Raw genomic sequence first — 21,738 nt, 5'->3', positions numbered from 1 at the left:
GAACAGTGTTGGTATAAAGAATACAGCATGGGGAGTATAGTCAATAATATTGTAATAACTATGTACATTGCCAGGTGGGTACTAGAAATATTGGAGGGAACACCTTGTAAAGTATATGATTGTCTAACCACTATGTTATACACCTGAAACTAGTACAAAATAATACTGAATGTAAACTGTAATTGAAAAATAAAAACATAGTAATTGTTGATAGATGTATTCATTGCCATTTTATTATTCATATTTATTATTATTTTTTTATTTTTCTTAAAGAAGAATCTTTAACATTTCTTGTAATACTGGTTTGGTGGTGATGAGATCCTTTAGCTTTTTCTTGTCTTGGAAGCTCTTTTTATGCTCTTTGATTCTAAATAATAGCTTTTCTGGGTAGAATAATCTTGGTTGTAGGTATTTGCTTTTCAACACTTGGAATATTTTGTGCCAGTACCTTCTGGCCTGCAAAGTTTGTTAAGAAATTAGCTGACAATCTTATGGGAGTGCTTTTGTAGGAAACTGTCTTTCTTTTTTTCTAAGATTCACTTTGTTTTCAGCTTTTGCTATTTTAATTATGATATGTCAAGGTGTGGGCCTCTTTGGGTTCATCTTGTTCATCTCTGTCCTTCCTGGACTTGTGTCTTTTTCCTTCACCAGTTTAGGGAAGTTTTCAGTCATTATTACTTCAAATAGGTTCTCAATCCCTTTCTTTCTCTCTTCTCCTTTTGGTACCCCTATAATGTGGACGTTATTATACTTTATATTGTCCCAGACATCCCTTAACTATCCTCATTTTTTTGGATTCTTTTTTCTTTCTTTCTTTTCTTTTCTTTTTTTTTTTTTTTGTATTTTTCTGAAGCTGGAAACGGGGAGAAACAGTCAGACAGACTCCCGCATGCGCCCTTCCGGGATCCACCCGGCAGGCCCACCAGGGGGTGACGCTCTGCCGCGACCAGAGCCACTCTAGCGCCTGGGGCAGAGGTCAAGGAGCCATCCCCAGCGCCCGGGCCATCTCTGCTCCAATGGAGCCTTGGCTGCGGGAGGGGAAGAGAGAGACAGAGAGGAAGGGGGGGGTGGAGAAGCAAATGGGCGCTTCTCCTATGTGCCCTGGCCGGGAATCGAACCCAGGTCCCCCGCACGCCAGGCCGACGCTCTACCGCTGAGCCAACCGGCCAGGGCCTCTAATGCCCTTTTTTAATGTTACTGTCTCCTTGTTTAAGTTCTCATAGAGTTTATCCATTCTTCCCCTAAGTTCCTTGAGTATCTTTATAACCATTGTTTTAACTCTGTATCTGGTTGATTGCTTGTCTCCATTTCATTTAGTTCTTTTTCAGGGAATTTCTCTTGTTCTTTTATTTGGGGCATGTTTCTTTGTCTCCCCATTTTGGCTGCCTCTTGTAGTTGTTTCTGTGTAGTAGGTAGATCTGCTGTGCCTACCAGTTTTGGTATGGTGGCCTTTTACAAAAGGTGTTTTGTGGGGCTCAGTGGTGCAGTCTCCCTGATCACCTAGGTGCTCCAGGAATGTCCATTGTGTTGGTGATGTAAACCTTCCTGTTGTAATGAATCTTGATTGCTGTTGGCCCATCAGTGGGTGGGGTTGTCCTTCAGGCTTGTTGACTATGAGGATTGACCCTGACCACAGTGTATGAACTGCTGTGCGGGGGCTGACCCTATGAATTGGAATTTTCCTCATCAGGGTCTCATGCCTCCAATATCCTCCTTTGGGTGTGCCACTTGTGAGCTAATTGGGTTGTGTTCTAATGTGGTCTCAGTTTCATCACTAGATATGTTGGTTCTTGGGTCTCTTGGGAGAGACTCTGGTGCAGGTCAATGTCAGGTGCTGCCTGTGACCAGTCCTGGGTTACCTGTTTGAGCTACCAAGCGATCCACAGTTTGTGGTTGCTTCTGCTGGGTTTGGGTATGGAGTGGAGAGGCCAAACTGTGCACCAAGGCTGGCTTCTAGTAGCACCAAGACTGGGAGCATGTCAGTAAAAGGCTCAAGGTACCCCAAGATCTGCCCCCAGTTGTTGGCTTCCTGTTAGGGTAAGTCACTGAGAGAGCCTCTGGCAGTATGCAAGTTACGTGAGGTAAGTTCTCAGTGAGTCACCAGGTAGAGATGAGTGCTGTTCACCAGACCAGACTGATTCAGATTCAAACTTGGTGCTGGTGCTAGGAGGGAGGCCACTCAGCAAAAGTCTCAGGGTACACCAAGGCCAGCTGTCACTGCCCAGGTGCTCATAGAGCTTTGTGGTGAGTTAGCGTCTCAGGGATTTGTCAGGGCAAGGCCAGCAGAGTTCGTCAGACCCAGATAGACAAGATTTGGGAGGGCTCTGCACAGGAACAGTAGTGTGGGTTGGGTTTGGAAGGGAAAATGGTCCCCACCATAGTGACACAGAACTCAGTCTTTTCTTCTTCAAGAGACTTCCAAGAGAGTGCACGAAGGGCCCAAGCGGGCCACAGCAGCTGACTTCTCTGCAGGGCAAGAACTTGGGGCCAGTGGGTGTTGGGAGGGTAGGGCTAGTGGATCTTTAGTGGGGTGGCAGCACTGAGTAGGCTGGGCAGAGAATGGTCCCTGCCACACAACTAGGTCTCTGACACCCTCCTGAGATAACTATCAAGAGCCCTTTAAGAAAGTCTACATGTTGGGCCCAGAGAGCTGACTCCTCTGCAGGTATTAGCTCATCAGGGCAAGGCAACTGGGAGTTGGGAGGGTGGGGCTAGTGCATTCCTCCAGGCTGATGCAGTGTGGAGGGGAATGCTTGACCCAGGAAAGATGGCGTCTGTGGGTGGTATGGGAGAGGGACCAGTACAGGAACCCAGGCGGCTGTTCCCTCAGCTCTCTCCCCAGAGCCATACAACCTAGTCTGTCCTCACACGACTCCTGTCTGCTCCGATCCACCTTCTCTCTTTGGAGCCCATGGTGAGTGGCTGTGAATGAAGTTTTGTGCACTGGCCCTTTAGCAGGGTGCCTGGGTTTCTAGAAGACTCCACATGTTATGTGGACTCCTTTTCTAGGCTCTGGTACATCAGGCTGGGAGGAGCCCTGTGTGGGGCTGAGACCCATGCCCTTTAGTAGTCTCAGTCTTTGCAGCTGAGATAGTCCTCTGGGTTCTAATGAAGCATATAGATGCAGGGCCAGCCTTTTTCATGTCTTTGTCCTTCCTACCAGTCTTTTTTTTTAGAGAGAGAGAGAGAGAGAGAGAGAGAGAGAGAGAGAGAGAAGGAGTAGGGAAGGAGCAGGAAGCATCAACTGGTGGTAGTTGCTTCTCGTATGTGCCTTGACCAGGCAAGCCCAGGGTTCAAACAGTGGCCTCAGCATTCCAGGTCAATGCTTTATCCACTGTGCCACCATAGGTCAGGCCTTCCTACCACTTGATGTGGCTTCTTCTGTAAATAGTTGGTTATAAGATTTCTGTTCAGCTAGTCTTCAGTTGATTATTGAAGTTGATTATTCTATAATTTAGCTGTAATACCGGTTTGGACCTTGGAAGAGATGAGTTCAACTTTCACCTACTCTGCTGCCATCTTGGATCTAACAATTACTTTAGGTGCAAATGGATTAAATGCTTCAATTAAAAGAGATGTGGGTGAACACACAATGCAGTGTACAGAGATGTGTTAAAGAATAGAACCAGGCATCTGAAACCTGTATAATTATGTTAATCAGTGTCACCCCAATAAACTCAATAAAAAGAAAGAAAGGGAGGGAGGGGAAGAGAGAGAGAAGACAAGAAAAGAAAGAAGGAAAGAAAGAAAAGAAAGAAATATTATTTTGTAGGATTCCCTTGAGGTTAAAATGAATGAGGTATGGCCTGACCAGGTGGTGGCACAGTGGACAGATCATTGGACTGGGATGCGGAGGACCCAGGTTTGAGACCCTGAGGTCGCCAGCTTGAGTGCGGGCTCATCTGGTTTGAGTAAAGCTCACCAGCTTGGACCCAAGGTTGCTGGCTCGAGCAAGGGGTTACGCGGTCTGCTGAAGGCCCATATAAGAAAGCAATCAATGAACAACTAAGGTATCACAACGAAAAACTGATGATTGATTCTTCTCATCTCTCTTTGTTCCTGTCTGTCTGTCCCTATCTATCCCTCTCTCTGACTCTCTCTATCTCAGTTAAAAAAAAATGAATGAGGTATGTTTTACAACATGGTAGAAATACTTAGCCCTACTTTTATAAACCTTAGCTTTTAGAGACACTGTTTTCTAACTGATGAGCGTAACATGACGTTTGTAAAAATACTACACTTACTAACTGGAGGCAACCCTAGACGAGATAAAGGTTTTGCTGATCTGCTGCAGCTGAAGAAACTTAGGTTTCATTTTTTATATGTAGGAGAAATTGATTCAGCGCAAACCCTAGCCAGGAGAGACAGCTGCATTTGCCTTCTGCTTTGGAACCTACACGATACTACAAAGAAGACTGAAGAAACAGAGTTATGAAAGATTGAATAATTGCCCTGGCCAGATAGCTTGGTTGGTTAGAGCTTTGTCCCAAAGTGAAGAGGTTGCTGGTTTGATCCCCAGTCAGGGCTCTTCAGGAACAGATTGATATTCCTGTCTCTCTCTCTTCCCTCTCTCGCTAAAATAAATTAAAAAAAAAAAAGATTGGTACTTAATGTATTTTTTTAAGTTGAGATAAAATTTACTATTTTTAACCATTGTAAAGTGTACAATTCAGTGGTTTTTAGTATATTCACAATGTTGGGCAACCTTCACCACTAATTCCAGAATATTTTCATCAGCACAAAAAGAAACTCTCTACCCATTAGCAGTCATGCTCTATTCCTGTCTCCTTCTACCTCCTGGCAATCACTAATCTACTTTCTGTTCCTAGTTCTGACCATTTCATATAAATGGAATCATACAGTATGTGTCTTTGTAGTCTGGCTTCTTTTACTTAGCATGTTCTATCTAGGTGGTAGCCTGTATCAGTACTTCATTCCTTTTCATAGGTGAATAGTATTCCACACAGACATATCATTTTGTTTATCCATTCCATCAGTTAATGGATATTTGGATTATTTTCACTTTTGGCTATTGTGAATAATACTGTTATGAACATTATTGTGAATAATACTGTTATGAACATGTACAAGTTCTTCTTAAAACATGTTTTCATTCTATTGGTCTTATTCCTAGGAGTGTAATTTCCCAGAATACCTAGGGTCATATGGTATTCTGTTTAACATTTTGAAGACCTGTTTTCCAAAGCTGTGTACCAGTTTGCACTCACAACAGCAGCGTGTGAAGGCCGTTTCTGTTACTGCCTTGTCTTTTTTGCTTATAGCCATCCTAATGGATAAGAAGTATCTTGTTGTGGTTTTGATTTGCATTTCCATAAAGACTAATATTGTTGAGCATCTATTTATGTGCTTTTTTGTCATTAGCATATCTTCTTTGGAGAAATGTCTCAATATCTTTGTCCCCTTAACTTTTCACTTCCCTCTTTTCTCTCCCTTCCATTCACTAGGGCCTAACCTCAGGTCTTTCACTGTGTCTGTTAATTCTTTGTTTCTCTTCCTGGAACTATGAACTTAGCTACTATAGATGAAAGTTTCTAGCTTGATCTGGACTGAATATATAGTGCACAAAAGTCCCAGTAATTATTTGCTAATACTCCAATACACTTCCCACAGCAACTATTCCAATCATTTTTTTCTTTCATCAAGCTTTCAGTCTCTTTCCAACCTGCATGTACTTCGTAGGTAACCTCACTTCCTTTTCTCCTATATTGAAAAAATTGAGGGCATCAGATAGATGTTTGTACATCTTTCTTCTATTTTTTGGTGTGTGACAGAGACAGAGAGAGAGAGACAGAGAGAGGAACAGATAGGGACAGACAGATAGGGAGAGATGAGAAGCATCAATTCTTCATTGCGGCACCTTAGTTGTTCACTGATTGCTTTCTCATATGTGCCTTGACCAGAGGGCTGCAGCAGAGCAAGTGACTTCTTGCTCAAGCCAGTGACCATAGAGTCGTGTCTGTGATCCCACGCTCAAGCCAGCAACCCAGCACTCAAGCTGGTGAGCCCCCACTCAAACCAGATGAGCCCGCACTCAAGCCAGCGACCTCGGGGTTTTGAAACTGGGTCCCAGTCCAACACTATCCACTGTCCCACTGCCTGGTCAGGCTACATCTTTCTTCCTTTATATTTAATGTTGTCCTTTCATCACCTTACCTTTCTTCTGGTTTTAGAAAAATGTGATCCTTCTTATTTCTAGAGCTAACACCTTCCCCCTGCTCTCCTTTGAGGCCATTCCCTGCAATCCTTCTAGCCTCTTCCTTCCTTTATGATTTTTTCCTTCTTCAGTATTTTCAATCTTTTTGGCTCCTTTCCCTCTGTCTTGGACATGTACAAATCTCCTTAATTAAATACTGCCACTTGATCCTTCTGTCCTCTTTAGGCACCTTTCTGTTTTTATCTTTATGGTTACATATCTCTATTGAGAGATTAATACTAATCTATTTCTTTGTCTTCCAAATTTTCTTAAAGGCATTGGTGTTCTGACTTTCACTAATGTATTCAAGAAGGTTTCTTAATAGTCATTTGATTCTCCAAATTCAAAGACTTTTCTTTGTTCTCATTTTCTTTAATATTAACTTTCTTTTAAAACTTCTCTATTCCTGGTAATAATATACAAACTTCTTTTCTTCAGATCAAAATTTCAGTTATTGTAAACTACTCTCTTTATCAAGTGACAATATTTTTTCTAATCATATTCCACATACTTTTTTTCCCCACAAAATCTTTTATCTGTCATCCTTTCTACTTTCACTGAAACATTAATGGAAAAAATCTGTAAGTCCATGTTCTCTTTTCTATGATAAACTTTGACTCCATCTATTTCTAAGTATGCAAAATAACCAGGGGTATTCTGATAAACTGGCTCACTGAGGGAAAAAATAAACCCTGATATGAAGCATTTGCTGAGTTCTGTGGTTGATTTTAAGCAACCAATGACTTAATAACTGGCCCACAAAATTCCTCAACAGTTAACAACCAGCTTCACCGTATTATTACTAATAACTTTCACAGACACAGTAAGGCTGGTCTTTTATTTTCATGCACTATTGTTAATAAGTATATTTTTTTCTATTTGTTTTATATATGTTTTTATATATTTTAAGGCTTTATAAACCCTCCCCACAATCTTATAAACTTTCCCACACTGTTATTAACCTTTCCCATACTCTTATAAACACTTCCTATGCTCTTAAACACTTTATATACTTTTAAACCTATGTAATTTTAACAACATATAAAATTCTTTTTTTAAAAATTATTTTTATTTATTCATTTTAGAGAAGAGAGACAGAGAGATAGAGAGAGAGAGAGAAGGGGGGCAGGAGCAGGAAGCATCAACTCCCATATGTGCCTTGACCGGGCAAGCCCAGGGTTTTAAACCGGCAACCTCAGCATTTCAGGTCGACGCTTGATCCACTGTGCCACCACAGGTCAGGCCAACATATAAAATTCTAAATGGGTACTCACCAGTGAATATACAACTTGAATGATGAAGATAATGATGATTTAATATTCTTTTAATATGTTTTAATTAATATTTTTTATATTTTTAATTTTACAGTCTAGAAAATGCTTATTTTACCACAAAAATAATTAAAATGATATATAAAAATACCCATATACTGCAAAATCCCATGATACAAAAAATCTGTGATACAAAATTAGATATATACAATTAAAAATCCATGATACAGTGAGACCATGAAAGTGAACTGTGATATGGTGAGAGACAACTGTATGACACAGGGGTCCCCAAACTTTTTACACAGGGACCAGTTCACTGTCCCTCAGACCGTTGGAAGGCTGGACTATAAAAAAAACTATGAACAAATCCCTATGCACACTGCACATATCTTATTATAAAGTAAAAAAAAAACAAAATGGGAACAAATACAATATTTAAAATAAAGAACAAGTAAATTTAAATAAACAAACTGACCAGTATTTCAGTGGGAACTATGCTCCTCTCACTGACCACCAATGAAAGAGGTGTCCCTTCTGGAAGTGCGGTGGGGGCCAGATAAATGGCCTCAGGGGGCCACATGCGGCCCACGGGCTGTAGTTTGGGGACCCCTGGTATAAAATATATAAACAACTTTATTGGGATATAATTCATATACTGTTATAATTCAATACCCATTTAAAGTGTGCAGTTCAGTGGCTTTTAGAATATTCAGAGTTGTGCAACCATCATATTGTTCATTTTAAAACATTTTGTCACCCCAGGGAGAAACCCTGTACCCATTAGCAGTCACTAGCCATTTCTTCCCAACCCTCCCAACCCAAGGGTAAACACTAATCTACATTCTGTCTCTACGTTTTTCTGTTCTAGACATTATGTATAAATGGAATCATATAGTAAGTGGTCTTTTTTGGCAGGCTTTTCCACATAGCATAATGTTTTCCATGTTGTAGCATGTATCGGTACTACATTCCTTTTTATGGCTGAATGTCATCTGTTTCTTGAGTTATAACTTACATATTGAATAGTGCACAAACCTTAAGACTACAATTCAGTAAATGTTTATGTATATCATTACCATTACTCCCGGAAGACTTTCTCATGCCTTCTACTAGTTAGTATACTCTTTCTCCAAATTTCCTTTGTCTTCTGGCTTCTATATTCCTTCCTTCCCTTCCTTTCCCTTCCCTTCCTCCCTCCCTTCCTTCCTCTCTCTTTCTCTCCCCCTCTCTCTCTGTCTCTGTCTCTCTCTTGCTCTCTTCTTCTTTCATCTTTTCCTCTAGCTTCTATTAACCATAGATTAACTTTTCCTGTTTTTGACCTTCATATAGACGAAATCGTAGAATATGTATTATTTTGTGAATGGCATATACTTTTAGAAATACAAATTACTTAAGCAATTCTTTGAGTGTTAACTTCTAGAGGATAAATTGTTTCCTCTAATCTATAGGAAAATCACTAATAATTTAGAAAAGTGCACATTTAGGTCCTTGGTCTATTCTTTTTAAAAATGTTCTGCTTGACCTGTGGTGGTGCAGTGAATAAAACATAGATCTGGAACCCTAAGGTTACTAGTTCAAAACCCTGGGCTTACCTGGTAAAGGCACATATGACAAGCAATCAAGGAACAACTAAAGTGAAGCAACTATGAGTTGATACTTCTCATTCCCCTGCCCCAGAAAAATCAATAAGTAAAAGCTTATTAAAAATAAATAAATAAATAAAAGAGTTCTAAAAAGGATAACACATACACACACATCTAAAAATAAATGTTTTTACTTATTTTATAGCTTTAGTATATTTTAAACTAGCTTATGTAAGTGATATTAAAGATAAATATATTTTAATTTTAAAACTTAATTGAGCCTGACCAGTGGTGGTGCAGGGGGTAGAGTGTCAACCTGGGACACTGAGGTCCCAGGTTCAAAACGTAGAGGTTGCTGGCTTGTGCGTGGGCTCATGCAGCTTCAGTGCAGGCTCACCAGCTTGAGTATGGTATCATGGACATGATGCAGAGGTCTCTGGCTTGAGGCCCAAGGTTGCTGGCTTGAGGAAGGGGTCACTGGCTCATCTTGAGTCCCTTGGTCAAGACACATATGAGAAGCAATCAATGAACAACTGAAATGACACAACTATGAGTTGAGACTTCTCATCCCTTTCCCTTTCTCTTTCTCTCTCTCTTTAAAAAACAAATGAACAAACAAAAAACCCAACTTAATTAAAAAACAATCTATCCTTATCTATTCTGACTGTATAGCTTGGTTGGTGAGAGTGTCACCCTGACATGCAAATGTTGCTGGTTCAATCCCCGATCAAGACACATACAGAAACAGATTGATGTTTCTGTCTCTCCCTTCCTCTCTTTAAAAATCAGTTAAAAAAATTTATTTTGCCTGACCAGGTGGCAGCACAATGGATAGAACATTGGACTGGGATGCAGAAGACCCAGGTTCGAAACCCCACGGTCACCTGCTTGAGCATGGGCTTACCAGCTTGAGTGCGGGGTTGCTGGCTTGAGCATGGGATCACAGACATGACCCCATGGTCACTGGCTCGATCCCAAAGTTCTCTGACTTGAAGCCCAAGGTCACTGGCACAAGCCCAAAGTTGCTGGCTTGAGCAAGAGGTCACTAGCTCTGCTGTAGCCCCTGGGTCAAGGCACATATGAGAAAGCAATTAATGAACAACTAAGGTGCTGCAATGAAGAATTGATGCTTCTCATCTGTCTCCCTTCCTGTCTGTCTGTCCTCATCTGTTCCTCTCTCTGACTCTATGTCTTTGTCAAAAAAAAAAAAATCCTTATCTGAAAACAGAACAAAACTGTGTTTTCCTAGTCTCTGGATTAGCCCAATCAGGATGTAGTCTGTTTAGAATTTAAAATTCTAAGGGAACATTACTACATCCCAACAGAAATTAAAGGAATTATAAAAGAATATTATGAACAACTTCATGCCAAAAATGTTGACAATTTAGATTTAATAAACAAATTCCTAGAAAGAGACAAATGATCAGAACTGAGCCAGAATGAAATATAAATTGTGAATAGACCTATCCCAAATTTTAAAAAAATTGAATTAGTCTTTAATTTTTCCATTAATGAAGGAAGGAAGAAGGAAGGAGAGACAGAGAGAGAACTTGTTTCACTTACCTGTTCCATTAAGTATGTACTCATTGATTGTTTCTCATATATGCCTTGACCAGGTTGAACCCATGACCTCTGGTATGTCAGGTCAGGGTTTTATCCCTGAGCTATCTGGCCAGAGCCTTGAATTAGTCTTTAAAAGTCTTTCTGCAAGACAAGTCTGGGCCCAGATGGCTTCATTGGTGAGTGCCATAAAACATTTAAGGAAGAAAAAGTACCAATCCTATACCAGAGCGCTCATGGTACATTCTCTAGAATAGACCACATGTTAGGGCACAAAAGCGGGCTCAACAAATTTAAGAAGATTGAAATCATATCGAGCACTTTCTCTGATCACAATGGCATTAAACTAGAAATCAACCACAATAGAAAAATTGAAAAACATTCAAACACTTGGAAACTAAATAGCACGTTATTAAACAATGAATGGGTTAACATTGAGATCAAAGAAGAAATTAAAAATTCCTAGAAACAAACGATAATGAGCATACATCAACTCAAAATTTATGAGACACAGCAAAAGCAGTCCTGAGAGGGAAGTTTATAGCATTACAGGCATACCTCAAGAAGCTAGAAAAAGCTCAAATAAACAACTTAACCCTGCATCTAAAAGAACTAGAAAAAGAACAGCAAGTAAAGCCCAGAGCTAGTAGAAGGAAGGAAATAACAAAGCCAGACAAAAACAGCACAAGAAAGGACAATCATTGTTCAAAATCCCTCACAAATTTAGGTGCAAAAGTCCTTAACAATAGGCCTGACCTGCAATGGCACAGTGAATAAAATGTCGACCTGGAATGCTGAGATTACCAGTTTGAAACTCTGGGTTTACCCGGTCAAGGCACATATGGGAGTTGATGGTTCTTGCTCCTACCCCCCTTTCTCTCTCTCTCTCTCTCTCTCCACTCTAAAATGAATAAATTTAAAAAAAATTTAAGTCCTTAACAATATATTTATTTATTTATTTATTTATTTATTTATTTTGCATTTCTCTGAAGCTGGAAACAGGGAGAGACAGTCAGACAGACTCCCGCATGCGCCCGACCGGGATCCACCTGGCACGCTCACCAGGGGCGACGCTCTGCCCATCAGGGGGCGATGCTCTGCCCCTCCAGGGCGTTGCTCTGCCGCGACCAGAGCCACTCTAGCGCCTGGGGCAGAGGCCAAGGAGCCATCCCCAGCACCCGGGCCATCTTTGCTCCAATGGAGCCTTGGCTGCGGGAGGGGAAGAGAGAGACAGAGAGGAAGGAGGGGGGGGGTGGAGAAGCAAATGGGCACCTCTCCTATGTGCCCTGGCCAGGAATCGAACCCAGGTCCCCCGCATGCCAGGCCGACGCTCTACCGCTGAGCCAACCGGCCAGGGCCAACAATATATTTAGAAACATATAAAATGATTTATATAACATGACCAAGAAGGATTTCACTCAGGTGTGCAAGGTTGGTTTAACATATTAAAATCAATTTATTTAATATATGATAATAAAATAAAAGACAAAACCAAAATATGATGGTTTCAATAATACAGACAAAGCATTTGACAAAATCCAACACTTATTCATTATAAAAACTCAACAAACTACAAAAAGAAGAGATTTCTCAGCCTAATAAAGGGCATCTTTAAAAAGCTTACAGGTAACATAATACAGTACTTAATGGTTAAAGATTGCCTAAAACTGGGAAGTAGACAGGATGTTTGTCCTTCCCACGTCTATTCAACACTGTACTAGAGGTTCCAACTAGTGCAAGAAGGGATAGTAAAAGGAAAATAAAGGCATCCAGGTTGGAAAGGAATAAGTAAAGCAGTCTTGATTCAAGATGACATTATCTTATATGTAGAAAACCTTTAGAATCTGCCAAATAAACAAACTGCTGGGATTAATCATTAAGTTTAGCGAAGTCAAAGGACATAAGGTCAATATGCAAGAAGCAACTGAAATCATACACGTACAGACACTCACTCACAAATTAATTGCATTTCTATATACTAGCAAGAAACAATCCAAAAATAATTTTAAGAAAACTGTTGCATTCACAAAATCATCAAATAGAATAAAATAGGAAAAAAGTTAAAACTCTTGAGCAAGGGTTTCCTTTATAGAGGAAAAAAGTATACCTGACTCCTTATTTCAGCTTTGCCTCTGAGCAGTTGCATACAATTCATATAACTTTGTTGATCCTTGTTTTCCTCATCTCAATAATATTGAGGACACCGACTATTGTACTACTTGCTTCACAGGGCTATTATGAGCATTAGAACATACTTACATTGCAAAGAATTACACAGTGATAGTTGTACTTTAATAAAGTACAAGGGGGCTATTTGCCTTCCCAGTTCCCTAGTTGAGGTGATTTGAAAATGCACTTACGAACCTTGGCAATTTAGTCACATAGAACAGGGTTGGCTGTTCACCGTGCAGCAGAGGAGCCGTCATTCTGGACCCAGTTAATTGTGACTGCCAGCCACCTTGCTAGGTCTTTACCCTGAAATCACCAGCCAGACATTTGTCTTTCAGCCCATGATTTACCCATTCGGTAAAATGTAGCAACATTCACTTGTCATTTTGGAATGCTTTTTTTTTCTTTTTTTGTTATGAAGTTTTAGGAGGAATTGTAGTCACAGTGTATTGAATAACTGATTGTTCTTTAATGCTGCCATTTTTTGAGTATTTCAGTTTGTACCATTGAATTTAACTGTTTTTTTGTCCCTTTACTTTCCTTTTCTTAAGGGGTTACGGCAGCCAGCTCCTTTTTCTGATGAAATTGAAGTAGACTTTAGTCGGCCCTATGTCAGGGTAACTATGGAAGAAGCCACCAGAGGAACTCCTTGTAAGTAAATGCCCATTTTTTTGTTGTTTTGCTATTGTTTTTAGACTTTTAAAAAAAGATTTTATTTATGGATTTTAGAGAGATAGAGAGAAAGAAGGGGGTTGAGGGGGGAAGCATCAACTCCTAGCAGTTGCTTCTCATATGTGCCTTGAATTGAAGAGGCAAGCCCAGGGTTTTGAACCAGTGGCCTCAGCATTCCTAGTCGATGCTTGATCCACTGTACCACCAAAGGTCAGGTGTTTTGCTCTTGTTTTTAGCATTCAATGCATTTATTAAATATACACCTACTTTCTATATTCTTCCCTCAGTTTACCTATAAAGGCCAGTTGGGACAAGGGGGAGGAGTCCCTCTTATCTCCCTTACTGTACTCCAAACAATTTCATTTTTTCTTATTATTATAAACCTGTTTTCCAGTATGTTGTCACAGCTTTGAGATTTAGTAGTACACACTTGCAACCTGGGCTATTGTCAGAGTTATGAGATAGAGTGGAACAGAGACAATAAGATATAGCCTGAGCTGGATTTTAATCTCGTCTGTTATATGTCAAATAATATGTCAGGCTGTCACATTTAAAAAAAATTTTTTTAAAGACTTTATTCATTTTAAAGGGTAAAGAGAAAGAGAGAGAGAGAGAGAGAAAGGGGGGAAAGGAGCAGGAAACATCAACTCCCATATGTGCCTTGACCAGGCAAGCCCAGGGTTTCAAACCAGCAACCTCAGCATTCTAGGTTGATGCTTTACCCACTGCACCACAACAGGTCCAGCAGGCTGTCACATTTTTTATTTATTTATATTTTTCAAAGTTAGAATCAGGGAGGCAGTCAGACTCCCACATGCGCCTGACCAGGATCCACCCGGCATGCCCACAGGGGGCAGGGGGGGGGGGCGGGTAATGCTCCCTTGCAGTCGGAGCCATTCTAGTGCCTGAGGCAGAGGCCATGGAGCCATCCTCAGCGCCCAACCAACTTTGCTCTAATGGAGCCTTGGCTGCGGGAGGGGAAGAGAGAGATAGAGAGGAAGGAGAAGGGGAGGGGTGGAAAAGCAAATGGGTGCTTCTCCTGTGTGCCCTGGCCGGGAATCGAACCTGGGACTCCTGCACGCCAGGCCGACGCTCCACCACTGAGCCAACCAGCCAGGGCAAGCAGTCACATTTTTAATAACCTTCAGAATTGTTCCCCAAATCTTTCTATCAGTGAGTACCCTAGCTATGATGCTGTTGATGATAGAGGATAAGAACATTCCAGGTTCAGAGATGCTCATCACTTTTATCTTTATTGATATTATAATTTTTCGGTTTTTTTAAAGTCTCAATTTATCATTTTCAAAGCCCATACTCTTTATTTGTATGCTTAGTTTACATAATGTATGTAAGCTAGATGCTCTTCTTGTTTTGGGCCTTTGGTTTTAGGGATCATCATACATAGAAATTTCCATGAGCATTTGTTGTACATACAGAGTCCTGTAGGCAGCTGTTCTTCTCTGTAAGTTCTTTAATTCTCCTTTTCTTCAGTCCTTTTTTATTTTTTCTGATTACTATTTTAAGTATTCTGTCTATTCTGTAAACATAGGTTTGGACTCAAACTCAGGCAAGAACTAAGGAATAAAAAGCATTTATAGCTACAAATCTATATAGAAGATATTTGTGGTTACTTCTTAATAGTGTTAGTATATTTGCTCCCTGTTGTAACTGGGGAGTAGCTAATACAAATAGAAATGAATGCTGGGCAGTGTCAGGCAAGTGATCCCAATACCCCTTGGCTATATCTTGGGTATATGGAGTATAGTTTTTAGGCACTCAAAATTCCAGAGAATGCTTTCCTTTTGCAAAAATGTTCGTACGTGTTGATCGTAACCTTTCTGATTCATGATGTGATGTTTTGGGTTTGGCTTCCCTTACTTGAATAACAGACAAGGCTAATGGGGCAGGTAAAATGACAACATGGAAAAATATGCTATATATAACAGGGTGTAATGGTGGCAGGTCAAATTTCAAAATGCCACCAAACAGTTCAAGGGTCACATTCAGATGTGGTAGTGGAGTCAGTTGAGGGCAAGAACTTTTCATGTACTCTGTAATAACACACATTTAGAATGCAGTACCTCTCAGACGTGACCATGTTAGTTTTATTGCTCAGCTTGTTGCTAATCTATTTATGTTTATTAAATTTTTATTTATTGATTTGAGAGAGGAAGGAGGAGAGAGAGAGGAAGGGGGAGAGAGAGAGAGAAACAGTTTGTAGAGAGAGAAACATTGATTTGTTGTTCCACTTATTTATGCATTCACTGGTTCATTCTTGTGTGTGCCCTGACCATGACTGGCAATCAGACCCACAACCTTGGCACATCAGGTTGATGCTAACTGAGCCACCTGGCTAGGGTCAATTGCTGCTAATCTGTCTATATCACCTACACTATAAAATGTAGGAGTGTGTAGATGTACTTTTCACAAGTTTGGAAGCTTATAATTAACCAGCACTAACTAATAAATCTAATTTAAAATTTTTTTTTTTTTTTTTTTTCCATTTTTCTGAAGCTGGAAACAGGGAGAGACAGTCAGACAGACTCCCGCATGCGCCCGACCGGGATCCACCCGGCACGCCCACCAGGGGCGACGCTCTGCCCCCCAGGGGGCGATGCTCTGCCCATCCTGGGCGTTGCCATATTGCGACCAGAGCCACTCTAGCGCCTGAGGCAGAGGCCACAGAGCCATCCCCAGCGCCCGGGCCATCTTTGCTCCAATGGAGCCTTGGCTGCGGGAGGGGAAGAGAGAGACAGAGAGGAAAGCGCGGCGGAGGGGTGGAGAAGCAAATGGGCGCTTCTCCTGTGTGCCCTGGCCGGGAATCGAACCCGGGTCCTCCGCACGCTAGGCCAACGCTCTACCGCTGAGCCAACCGGCCAGGGCCTAATTTAAAAAATTTTTAAAGCCCTGGCCAGATAGCTCAGTTGGTTGGAACATCATCCTAGAGCGCAGAGATTGCCGGCTCAGTTCCCCGGTCAGGGCACATACAGGAGCACCTCGATGTTTCTCTCTCTCTTTCTCTCTCTCTCTCTCTCTCCCTGCCTCTCTCAAAAATTTTTTAGAAATAATAGAATTTTATAAGTAATTCATTTTTGAGATAATATACTTTATAGTGTCTTTATTATACACATGAAGGAATTAAGGTCCATAGAAACTACTCCTCTACAGTAAAACAAATAATTAGTAATAGAATTGAAGCTAAAACCTAGGTTTTTCCATCTTTTTTTTTCTTTTTCTTTTTTTTTTTTTTTTGTATTTTTCTGAAGTTGGAAACGAGGAGGCAGTCAGACAGACTCCTGCATGCGCCCGACCGGGATCCACTTGGCACACCCACCAGGGGGCGATGCTCTGCCCATCTGGTGCATTGCTCTGTTGCATCCAGAGCCATTCTAGGGCCTGAGGCAGAGGCCACAGAGCCATCCTCAGCGCCCGGGCCAACTTTGCTTCAATGGAGCCCTGGCTGCGGGAGGGGAAGAGAGAGACAGAGAGGAAGGAGAGGGGGAGGGGTGGAGAAGCAGATGGGTGCTTCTCCTGTGTGCCCTGGCTGGGAATCGAACCTGGGACTCCTGCACGCCAGGCTGACGCTCTACCACTGAGCCAACTGGCCAGGGCAGTGTTTTCATCTTTGTGCTCTTTTCACCCTGGAGTGGTACAACTCTTCATAGACGTTAGTTATGAACAATAGAAGACCATCAGCCAATTGATTGTATTTTATGTGGTATGGATAGTCATGGATTATTCTTTAACGTTTGCCAGTCTAATTCCATCTCCATTGTTTCTCCTATATCTCATTCTGTCCAGTTTTATGTTAAATAGCCAAGTAACTGACTGAATTCATGCTAGCGCTGGACAAGGGATAAACCAGTAATGAATTTACACATACATGCTATAGTTAGTGAATTTTAAACAAATAATTGGTATAAGGGAGCATTCCTCCCTTTGCCCATAGTTTTTCACTTGGGAGGTTAAGGTAGTATAAGAGAGAGAAGTTTGTATAATCCAGGAGAAATCTCACCACCCAGAGAAAAAAGAAATGTGGCTTGCGAGAGATGAGAAGATCATCTCTTTTGAAAGATTAGAAAATGAAACAAAACAGTGATATGTTTTCTTGGAGAAAGGAAGAAAAAGCAGAGTGAAGGGCATTAGAAATCTTTTAGGGACAAAATATTTTGGTGATAAGTATTGAAAGAGATAATACATTGAAACTCAGGTCTGTTTGGCCTGAAGGAGAACATCTAGTTACTTAGCCAGCAGTAGTACAAGGACTATAATTTGTAATCTAATTCAGGACCATTTTGAGAGTGAAAGGTTTTTTGGGTTTTTTTTGGTGACAGGCAGAGAGAGGGACAGACAGGCAGAAGGGAGAGAAATGAGAAGCATCAATTCTCCGCAGCTCCTTCATTGTTCATTGATTGCTTTCTCATCTGTGCCTTGACTGGGGGGCTACAGCAGAACAGGGTGACTCTTTGCTCAAGCCAGTGACCTTGGGCTCAAGCCAGCAACCCCACACTCAAATTGGTGAGCCAGCGTTCAAGCTGGTGACCTCAGGGTTTTGAACCCGGTTCTCTATGTCCCAGTCCTACGCTCTATCCACTGCACCACCGCCTGGTCAGGCGAAAGGGTTTACTTTTATTAATATGCTGAGACAACAGATGTAAATCAGAGGTTATGGTTATTCTGGCCAATAGCCATTTGGTGTAAGAATGAATAACTTATGCTTCCTCCTTGGATTTTCTAGTTCAACAGTGGCCCCTTCTGGTCATTTGGTTAATATACTAGCCTAAGCTCACCAAAGACGAGGTTAAGTCATAGGGAATTGAGAAGTTGGGAGGCTGGGGGAAACACTGAAGATGGCAAGAAGCACATCTGGGGATGGTCTGAGAGAAAGGATTCAGTAGTGACATGGCCTAATAAAGGATGATTAGCTCCTGACCAGGTTGTGGCGCAGTGGATAGAACATTGGACTGGGATGTGGAGGACCCAGGTTCGAGACCCCGAGGTCATCAGCTTGAGCACGGGCTCATCTGCCTTGAGCAAAAAGCTCACCAGCTTGGACCCAAGGTCGCTGGCTCAAGCAAGGGGTTACTCGGTCTGCTGAAGGCCCGCGGTCAAGGCACATATGAGGAAGCAATCAATGAACAACTAAGGTTTCGCAACAAAAAACTGATGATTGATGCTTCTCGTCTCTCTTCATTCCTGTCTGTCTATCCCTCTCTCTGACTCTCTCTGTCCCTGTAAAAAAAAAAAAAAAAAAAAGGATGATTAGCTACTGGCAAACAGCCACTAGTTCAACAACATTCTATGCTATTTTCACTATCAGGAAATCTCATTTTGCCCTTGATGGATGCTAATGGCAAAAAATAACAAAACATTCTTTTTTTTTTCTCATTGATTTGAGGGAGAGAGGGAAAGGAAGAGAGAGGGAGAGAGAAGGGAAGGGGGAGAGTGAAAGAGAGAGAGGCATCAACTCATTATTCCACTTAGTTCTATTTAGTTGTTCACTCATTGGTTGATTCTCATATGTGCCTTGACCTGGGATGGAACCCATGGTGCCATCCGGGACGATGTGCCGGGACGATGCTCTGTCCACTGTGCCACCTGACCAGGGCCCAACAAAATATTTGTAATTTTTGTATTCTATCCTTTTTTTATAGAATCAAGTAAAGTGAGGTTATAGCTACTCTGGACTTTTTTAGAAAAGATGGAAGTATGTTAGTTAATTCATGATCATGGTTTCTAGGATATAGATGAGATATACTACTCAGGTTTGGTTTGGTTTTGCTTTATTTTATAGATGAGGAAACAGGTTTAAAAATGTTAATGATACAGAGGAAAGAGGCAGGTTAAGCTTGAGCCATAACCTTTCCAACTCTTAATTCATCATATTATTTCTGAGTTTTTTCATTGTCCTGATGTGTTTATTTTATTAAAACATTTTATTTTTATTTATTTATTTGTTTATTTATTTATTTTCATTTTTCTGAAGCTGGAAACGGGGAGGCAGTCAGACAGACTCCCGCATGCACCTGACCGGGATCCACCCAGCACGTCCACCAGGGGGCGATGCTCTGCCCATCTGGGGCGTCGCTCTGTGGCAACCAGAGCCATTCTAGCACCTGAGGCAGAGGCCATAGAGCCATCCTCAGCGCCCGGGCCAACTTTGCTCCAATGGAGCCTTGGCTGTGGGAGGAGAAGAGAGAGACAGAGAGGAAGGAGAGGGGGAGTGGTGGAGAAGCAGATGGGCGCTTCTCCTGTATGCCCTGGCTGGGAATCAAACCCCCAGGACTCCTTCATGCCAGGCCAATGCTCTACCACTGAGCCAACTGGCCAGGGCTTCTGTCTCTCTCTTCTCACACAGTCATGGCTTGATTTGTTCGAGCAAGTTGGCACCAGACGCTGAGAATGGCTCCATGGCCTTGCCTCAGGTGCTGACATAGCTTGGTTGCCAAGCAGTGGAGCAGTGGCCCCAGATGGGCAGAGCATTGCCCTGTAGTAGGGGGCTTACTGGGTGGATCCTGGTCAGGGTGCATGCAGGAGTCTGTGTCTCTGCCTCCCTGCCTTCCTGCCTCTCACTTAATAATAAAAAAAGAATTTTATCCTGCTACTTTACCAAATTCATTTATAAATTCTAGTAGTTTTTTTGGTGGAGTCTTTTAGGATTTTCTTTTTTAAAATTGATTTTGAGAGAGAAGGAAGGGAGAAAAAAGAGAGAAGAGAGAGAATGAGAAGCATCAACTTGTAGTTGGCTTCACTTTAGTTGTTCATTCAGTGCTTCTTGTATGTTGGGATTAAGCCCAGCCAGTGACACCTTGCTCAAGCCAGCAACCTTGGGTTTCTAGCCAGTGACCTATGGGCTCAAGCCAGGAATCTTGGGATCATGTTGATGATCTTGCGCTCAAGCCAATGACCCTGTGCTCAAGCTGGTGAGCGTGGGCCCAAGCTGTTGACCTTGAGGTTTCAAACCTGGGACCCCAGCATTCCAGGTTGATGCTCTATCCACTGCACCACCACTGGTCAGGCAGTATTTTCTATATACAGTCATCCCTTGCCATATCGCTGTTCACTTTTCACGGTCTTACTGTATCGCGAATTTTTAAATTGTATATATCTAATTTTGTATCATGGATTTTTCACTATATTGCGGGATTTTGTGGTATATAGATATTTTTTCTTTTAGATTTTATTTATTCATTTTAGAGAGGAGAGAGAGAAAGAGAGAGGGAGAGAGAGAGAGGGGAAGAGGGGAGGAGCAGGAAGCATCAACTCCCATATGTGCCTTGACCAGGGAAACCAAGGTTTTGAACCAGCGACCTCAGAATTCCAGGTCGATGCTTGATCCACTGTGCCACCACAGGTCAGGCTAGATATTTTTATATGTCATTAAAATTACGTAGGTTTAAGAGTGTAGAAAGTGTTTAATAGCATAGGAAGTGTTTATAAGTGTGTGGGAAAGGTTAATAACAGTGTGGGAAAGGTTTATAAGAGTGTGGAGAGGGGTTATAAAGCCATATATATATATTATATATATTATATATATAATAAAATAAATAGAAGTTCACTACTTCACGGATTTTTGCCTTTCGCGGCGGGTTCTGGAACCTCACCCCCACGATAGACAAGGGGCCACTGTATTTTGGTTGCTTCCATTTCATTTAATTATTTTTCTGGGGATTTCCCTTATTCTTTTATTTGGGACATATTTCTTTGTCTACCCATTTTGTCTGCCTTTTTGTGTTTGACTCTGTGTATTAGGTAGGTCTGCTATGACTCCCAAAATTGTTATGAGGACTTTCTGATGTGGGTGCCTCGTGGGTTTCAGTGGTGTAATATTCTAGATCGCCTGAGCTATGTCCTCCAGAAGTGTTCTTGTGTGTGTTATGTGCCCCCTCCTGCCATAGTTGAGTCTTGAATGCTGTTGGCCCGTTTATGGGTGGAGTTAACTCTCAGGCTGGCTGACTAGAAGAACAGACCTTGTTCAGCATGTATGAGTTACTATTCAGGGGCTGTCCCCCAAGGCAGTTGTTCCCAGCAGGGTCTGGTGCCTGTTGGAGTTACCCTTTGGCTGTGTTATCTGTCTGACTAGTTGGGTTGAACTCTGGTAAGGTTTGAAGCCCATCACTGGTTGTGTTGGTTCTAGGTCCACTTAGACAGGGTTCCGGTGCAGGTCGATGTCAGATGTCATGTGTAACCAGCCTTGGACTACCTGTGTGGAGCTACCACACTCTTCACTGATTGTGGCTGTGTCTGTTGGGCTTGGGTATGCCTGCAA

The 21,738-nt window shown here is 41.7% G+C and overlaps 1 protein-coding gene across 6 annotated transcripts in view; it reads left to right on the top strand.

The window, feature by feature from the left end:
- PCYT1A (phosphate cytidylyltransferase 1A, choline) overlaps positions 1-21,738 on the top strand; it is a 95,567-nt gene that overhangs the window by 53,696 nt on the left and 20,133 nt on the right. For all 6 annotated transcript variants that reach the window (XM_066241740.1, XM_066241744.1, XM_066241746.1 and 3 more), the window contains one exon: positions 13,349-13,448. In XM_066241740.1, coding sequence (XP_066097837.1) covers positions 13,349-13,448 — 100 coding nt within the window. The remainder of the gene's footprint in view (positions 1-13,348; positions 13,449-21,738) is intronic.

The sequence above is a fragment of the Saccopteryx bilineata genome, chromosome 8, assembly GCF_036850765.1.
Source record: "Saccopteryx bilineata isolate mSacBil1 chromosome 8, mSacBil1_pri_phased_curated, whole genome shotgun sequence".
Lineage (NCBI taxonomy): Eukaryota > Metazoa > Chordata > Mammalia > Chiroptera > Emballonuridae > Saccopteryx > Saccopteryx bilineata.
Note: the sequence above shows the minus strand (reverse complement) of the source record. Positions and strands in the feature narration are given on the sequence as shown.